General features: G+C 46.7%; 1 protein-coding gene across 1 annotated transcript in view; it reads right to left on the bottom strand.

The window, feature by feature from the left end:
* si:ch211-168k14.2 (phospholipase D1) overlaps positions 1 to 3,207 on the bottom strand; it is a 67,050-nt gene extending 63,843 nt beyond the window's left edge. The window contains exon 1 of the mRNA XM_063212880.1: positions 3,045 to 3,207. Within this exon, the coding sequence (XP_063068950.1) occupies positions 3,045 to 3,207 (163 nt within the window). The remainder of the gene's footprint in view (positions 1 to 3,044) is intronic.
* Positions 3,208 to 7,500: the final 4,293 nt, after the last annotated feature.

The following is a 7,500-nucleotide window of genomic DNA, read 5'->3' as shown; positions in this document are numbered from 1 at the left end:
CCAAACCAGTTCAGAAGGAGGTGAGAAAATGGCCTGAGGGAGCCATCTCACGACTTCAGGACTGCTTTGAAACCACAGACTGGGACATTTTCAAAACAACTGCCACCCACAGCAATCACATTGACATTGAGGAGTACACAGACACCGTGACCTCCTACATCACAAAATGCATCGATGATGTTACAGAAATAAAACACATCACTACCAGGGCCAACCAGAAGCCATGGTTCACAGGGGACGTTCACCGACTGCTGAGGGCCAGAGACAAAGCCTTCAGAGCAGGAGACGTAGCTGGCCTAAAGACAGCAAGAGCAAACCTGTCCCAGGGCATCAGGAAAGCAAAAAAGGAATACTCAGACAAAATAACAACACACTTCAAAGACAGCAGAGATGCACAGAGCCTGTGGCAGGGCATACAGGCCATCACGGACTATAAGCCTGCACCACGAAGCTGTGACAACAACACCTCTCTGCTAAACGATCTGAACAGTTTCTTTGCCCGCTTTGAAGCACAAAATGACACTCACCCACAGAAAACTCCCCCTCCCCCCCATGATCAACCCCTTTACCTGTCCTCTGCCAGTGTTAAGAGGACACTGGCCACCATCAACCCACGCAAAGCAGCTGGCCCAGACAACATACCAGGCCGAGTGTTGAAGGATTGTGCAGAAGAGCTGAAGGATGTCTTCACAGACATCTTTAACATCTCTCTGGAGCAAGCAGTCATCCCATCACTTTTCAAAGCTGCTACCATCATACCTGTGCCGAAGAAATCATCACCATCATGCTTCAATGACTACCGTCCTGTAGCACTGACGCCCATAATCATGAAGTGCTTCGAACGGCTAGTCCTGTCACACATCAAAGCCACCCTACCCCCCACCCTAGACCCCTACCAGTTCGCATACCGAGCCAAGCGATCCACGGAGGATGCAATTTGCTCTGCCCTCCATCCAGCCCTCACCCACTTGGACAATAAAGACTCATATGTGAGAATGCTGTTCATTGACTTCAGTTCAGCATTCAATACCATAATACCACAACAACTCATCAGGAAACTGGACAAACTAGGTTTCAGCACCTCCCTCTGCAACTGGCTGCTGGACTTCCTGATGCAAAGACCACAAGCAGTACGGGTAGGGAACAACACCTCGAGCACCCTGACCCTGAGCACGGGGGCTCAGCAAGGTTGTGTTCTCAGCCCCCTGCTGTTCACGCTGCTGACACACGACTGCACAACGACCCACAGCACTAACCATCTAGTGAAGTTTGCGGATGATACAACACTGGTGGGCCTCATCACCAAGGGCGATGAGACTCACTACAGAGAAGAAGTAGACCTGCTGGCCAGATGGTGCAAAGACAACAACCTCCTGCTGAATGTCAACAAGACCAAGGAGATTGTTGTCAACTTCCAAAGGGTCCAAAAACAACTGCCACCACTGACCATCGACGGCGATGCTGTGGAGAGAGTGAGCAGCACCAAGTTCCTTGGAGTGCACATCAGCGACGACCTCTCTTGGACCACCAACACTACATCACTGGCGAAGAAGGCCCATCAGCGTCTCTACTTCCTGCGCAAACTAAAGAAGGCAAGTGCTACACCCTCCATCATGACAACATTCTACAGAGGAACCATAGAGAGCGTCGTGTCCAACTGCATCACAGTGTGGGGAGGAAGCTGCACGGAGAAAAACAGGAAGACACTCCAGCGTGTTGTGAACACAGCGAAGAAGATCATTGGAGTACCACTCCCCTCCCTGCAGGACATTTACACCACACGCCTCACCCGGAAAGCACTGATGATCATCAAAGACACAAGCCACCCTGCACACAAACTGTTCAGCCTCCTGCCCTCTGGAAAGAGGTACAGGCGCCTCCGTTCCCGTACCACCAGGCTGGCGAGCAGCACAATGCACCAAGCGATCAAGATGCTGAACACTCAACCCACTCTCCCTCCACTGTCAGCCTCTAGCCAGCAAGGCCACTGACAACCCCCCCCCCCCCCCATCCCCCACCACCATATCTGCGACTGAACATTCCACCTGCACTACTATACTTGTGACTGAACTTTCAACCTGCACTAACTCAAAACACACACACACACACACACACACACACACACACACGCACACGCACACGCACACACGCACACACACACACACACACACACACACAAGCACACTGCACTTTCTGCACTAAACCCAAACATACACACACTGACACACACACACACACACACACACACACACAGACACACGAACACACACACAAGACGCACACCGCACCTTCTACCTGCACTAAACACATACACACACATACACACACACACACACACACACACACACACACACACACACACACTGCTGCTGGTGTACTTGACAGACCTCTTTAATATTTTTTTTTTCTTCAAAATGCTACTATTACCATGTCAGAACGCTATAAAGGACTTTTTTTTTTTTTTTTTTTTTTTTTTTTAGGAAAAAGCACAAAAGCACAACAAATACCTCTTAATGTATGTCCTCTACAAGTCTTCTGTTGTCCAGTCTTGCACTTTAAATGTCTGTATGAGCACTGTCTATGTCCATACTGTCTTAAGTCCATGTATAAGTACTGTCTATGTCTATACTGTCTATGTCCTTACCTAGATTAGTCTATGTCTGTATGGGAAAGCAAGAAATGTAATTTCAAATTCTTTGTATGACCAGTGCATGTAAAGAAATTGACAATAAAACCTACTTGACTTGTGTGTGTGTGTGTGTGTGTGTGTGTGTGTGTGTGTGTGTGTGTGTGTGTGTGTGTGTGTGTGTGTGTGTGTGTGTGTGTGTGTGTGTGTGTGTGTGTGTGTGTGTGTGTGTGTGTGTGTGTGTGTGTGCGCGTTTGTGTGCGCGCACGTGTGTGTGTGTGTGTGTGTGTGTGTGTGTGTGTGTGTGTGTCTGTGTGTGTGTGTGTGTGTGTGTGTGTGTGTGTGTGTGTGTGTGTGTGTGTGTGCGTGCGTGCGTGCGTGCACATCTGTGTGTGAGTGTATGTGTGTGTGTACTGACCGGTCCTCTTCCCATCGCAGTGGTCAGTGGTGTGGCAGGCCACGTCCAGGTCGTCTGTGTCGTCGGGCAGGTCGTACTGCTCCAGGCTGTCGGAGAACTGGCTCATCACCGACTCCAGTCGCTCCAGAGGGGGAGGCCTCTGCCTGGCCCTCTGCGTCAGCATCCTCACCCCTCTGTTCTCCTCAACCTGCACCCCTCCTCTCTTCTCCTTACACACTCACTGCCATCTGAGGAGTACACACAACAATAAAACTAGGGACAAATAACCCACACATACAGTTAGAATAGAACATCATCTCCAACATGGGTCGACATGGGTTCTCTCTCTCTCTCTCTCTCTCTCTCTCTCTCTCTCTCTCTCTCTCTCTCTCTCTCTCTCTCTCTCTCTCTCTCTCTCTCTCTCTCTCTCTCTCTCTCTCTCTCTCTCTCTCTCAAACACACAAACACTGGTTGCCTCACACACAGAATCAACTGATCACATTCCATGAAACCAGAAGTTGATCCAAATAGGTCAATCAATCACCTTTACTCCTCAAGGACTCCACATTCAGAAGACCAGTTAAATGAAATAGAGCAATGTAGAAGGCAGGATGAATCATACATGCTTTATAAATTGAGTTTCTTAACAAACAAATATTTTGTTTGTTAGTACATACGTAGGCCTACTTAGCTTCACTTTAGTTCATGAAGACAGTTTTCCAAGTCATTTAAATCTGATTGAGCAAAGGTATTTTCTTCGCTTAACCAAATAAACCAGAGAAGACAATCAATGGAGATACATTTGAAACATTGAATGGTTATTTTTCGCAAGCTCTCCATCTTTTTCCATTTTATCTGCAATTAAATGTGTGCGTGCATGTGCGTGCCTGCCTGCGTGCGTGGGCATGTGTGTGTGTGCATTTGTGCACATGTGTGTACATGTATACGTGTGTGTTTTGTTCCATAAAGAAAGAAATAAATGTGTGCCTAATCAAAAAATTGTTTTTCAGATTTGTTTTCCTGCTCTGTATGTTAATATCTGACGAAGAGACAAATAAGCAGCACATTTGCAACCATGCTGCAGCCTTTTAAAACTTATTAATTAATTAATTTATTTTATATCCTTGCACTCTCTGTCCTCTCCTTCTACAAACTAATTGCTTCACTGGCTGGCATGCAAAATGCATGAAGTATGGATTTCATATCTGCTGCCCTCTGTTTGCATAATGCCAGGCTGGCGTGCTATTTGCATCACTTATCACTGGTGGTTCCCAAACTTTTTTCTGCTGCTACCCCCTTTTGGACTGAAGAATACTTTCTCAAGTCCCATCATATTCCCAATGCCAACCACTTTTTTTTGTCCTGTCATATTGCTACATTTTAATGTGAAAATCATAGAACAAGTAAATACATTTATCAACCATGCAAGTGAATACTATTACTAATAATTTATGGAATGGTTACATTATGAAAACATAAGTTCTAGGTTTTAAGCAAACAGTTTCTTCTCTCCAGGACCCCTCCTCCAATACCTCTGCGACCCACCTAAGGGTCCCGGCCCCCAGTTTGGGAACCACTGGCTCACACTGAGCGCTAATGAGGTGGATCTGCTGCTCTCATCCTTGGGCCCCAACGCCAACACCACCAACAGCACTTCCATCACAGCCGACCCATACACCCACACCATACACACACCAGCCACCCACTGCCCCAAATGCAAAGTGACAGAGCGGTCATCAGAGAACATGGAGGGAACGTAATGTCTTGTGATCACGCAAAAGGGTGACAGACATTGATTGTGCTCGGTCTGACGGTACGTGTAATGACAAAAGAAGAGAAAAGAGGGAGGGTAGGGGTCAAATGGCATGAAAATGATGAGGAGCAGCGTAGGGCACGCCGGTGTCACACGCAACCCTGGGGATGATGAGACAATGGGTGCCCTCTGAGGGGTCCCAGGAGGATACCAAGAGGCCCTGACTATGGAGCTGAAGATTTGTTTGTTTTGGGGGTGGGACCGATAAAGTTTCCGTTAAATAACCTAAGAGTAGTATTGTCCCGGAAGGGTAGTTAGAGGCCCTGTCTATAGATCTGAATATTTGTTTGTTTTTAGGGTAGGAGCTTAAGAGTATAGTATTGTGTTTGGCGCTCATTTTGTACTCTTGCTGCTGGGTTAAAAGTCATTGAATAAGAAAGAAACATACCTACATGGAGATGTGGATATATGGAGAGTTCAAGCGCTTGGATTAAAAATGCCCGCCCTAAAACTAAATAGACAAGGCATCTGCTCAGTAAAGGCAATGCCGGTACTTGGCGGTACTAGGTTTGCTATTTCAGACTGAATGAGGGAAGATAACATAATAATGTAATAACAAAAGAAAGAGGAAGCAAGTGTGGGTGTAAAGATACAATCCGAGACAGCAAGTATAGGCAGCTAGATAATAAATGGGGAAAGAAAAAAATGAATACAAACTTTGAGAGATAAAACTAGGCAGAACGGGCGAGATAGCACACAGAGAGAGAGAGAGAGAGAGAGAGAGAGAGAGAGAGAGAGAGAGAGAGAGAGAGAGAGAGAGAGAGAGAGAGAGAGAGAGAGAGAGAGAGAGAGAAAGAGGGGCCCTATTTCCTGGCTCTAGGATTTTGTGCTCCATTTCACCTGTCATTGCTGCAGCAGGATGAGGAATCTCCCTAATGGCCCCAGCAAGAGGCCCTAGGCTACGGCAGAGCAGGAGGGCCAAAAAGGGCCTCTGGCGCAGGCAGCATCCCTTAAACTAGGTCTCAGTACCACCACTGAGATATTTCTTTGCCATAACATCCTTTGATAACAAAATTGCAGGGTATATATGCCTATGTAAATATGGTTTGTATTGGTTATTTGGAAATAATAAGCTACAAACACATATCAAAGCCAAATCCTTAATTCCCCCCGGCGATCAATAGAGTTACTCTACTCTACTCAAAGGTTGATCTAACAGAGCAAGCCTCACTGGGACAGACACACACACACACACACACACACACACACACACACACACACACACACACACACACACACACACACACACACACACACACACACACACACACACACACACACACGCGCGCGCGCGCGCACACACACAGCGCAACAACACAGCACAGAACAACACAGCGCAGAGCAGTGCAGTGACACCCTCATTTGTTTTGCCTCGCTTTTGTCTGCGCATACACATGGCATTAGGAAAATGAGCTTCAAAGGGGCCATGTGCCCACTCGACATGACAGAGGGCACAGTATACAGATCGAGCGAGCGCGTGCAGTCTGTCACCACCAGACCTGCCATCCCCGTGGCAACAGCGGCAAGCTGAGCTGAGCAGAGACGAGACAAGGCAGAGCAGAGCAGAGCGGAGCACAGCATAGCTGGCTCGTCATCACATTTAGTCTACCGCTCATTAGATAATAATGAGGGGGACTCCGGCGTTTGAAAGGGTCCCCTTCTACTCCCAACACGTTTGGAGGTGGTGGAGAAGTCACACCCTAGCCATAGCCAGTCCTTCAAGCAGCTTGTTAATGCACTTATAATGTGAGGCCCCCGTGGCGAGGTATAATGAAGTTTGATTAGTTTCTCTCTGAGCAAAGAAGAGCAAGAGTGTGGAGAAGTGTATGCATGGATGAGCACAGACAGTGCCCTCGGTGTGTGTGCGGGTCGCGTTTTAATGGATGGTATTCTAATGGTCAGCGGCAGCTGAACTGCACACCTTTCGTGTGTTTATGCGCTTATGAAAAAGGAGAAAAAACAGAAGTGGAAGAATCTCGAAAATCGCATGTTGCATCGATCCAGGCCTAGCATCTAAGGTGCTGGAGGGGATACAGCAAGGTAATTCTATGACACACACAGACACAGGCACAAACAGGCACACACACACACACACACACACACACACACACACACACACACACACACACACACACACACACACACACACACACACACACACACACACACACACACACACACATCACATTACTTGGCAGACGCTTTATAACCAAAAGAGGACATAATCACACACACTGTAGGCTATGTATTTTCCCACACAAATACATATTGTATTTTATATTATACATTTTCTCTGCACCCAATGTAATTTTTCCTCAGGATGCTGCTGACGCATGTATTTGGGGGTTGTCAAAAAGGGAAAAAATCACTAGAAATGAGACCATTGGAATTTAGAAACGCACTTTAAGGTTGGAAAATCAAGTAGGCCTATTCCTGATAAATAAAGAAAATCACATTTACTTCATTTCCGAATCACACAACACTACAATTTCATAGTCATGTAATCTCAAAACACAAAGCACATTGGGCCCATCAGGCATACACATGGTTTGGGTCAGGGTGAGTCAGGCATTCATACATAAGATGACAAACACAAAAGAAGAAATGGTAATGCCTCATCTGTATGCTTACTGTCAGGCCTTTAAGAGGTCCTATTTTTCTGAA

The sequence above is a fragment of the Engraulis encrasicolus genome, chromosome 13, assembly GCF_034702125.1.
Source record: "Engraulis encrasicolus isolate BLACKSEA-1 chromosome 13, IST_EnEncr_1.0, whole genome shotgun sequence".
Classification (NCBI taxonomy): domain Eukaryota; kingdom Metazoa; phylum Chordata; class Actinopteri; order Clupeiformes; family Engraulidae; genus Engraulis; species Engraulis encrasicolus.
The sequence above is the reverse complement of the archived record's forward strand: the minus strand, read 5'-3'. Positions and strand labels throughout refer to the sequence as shown.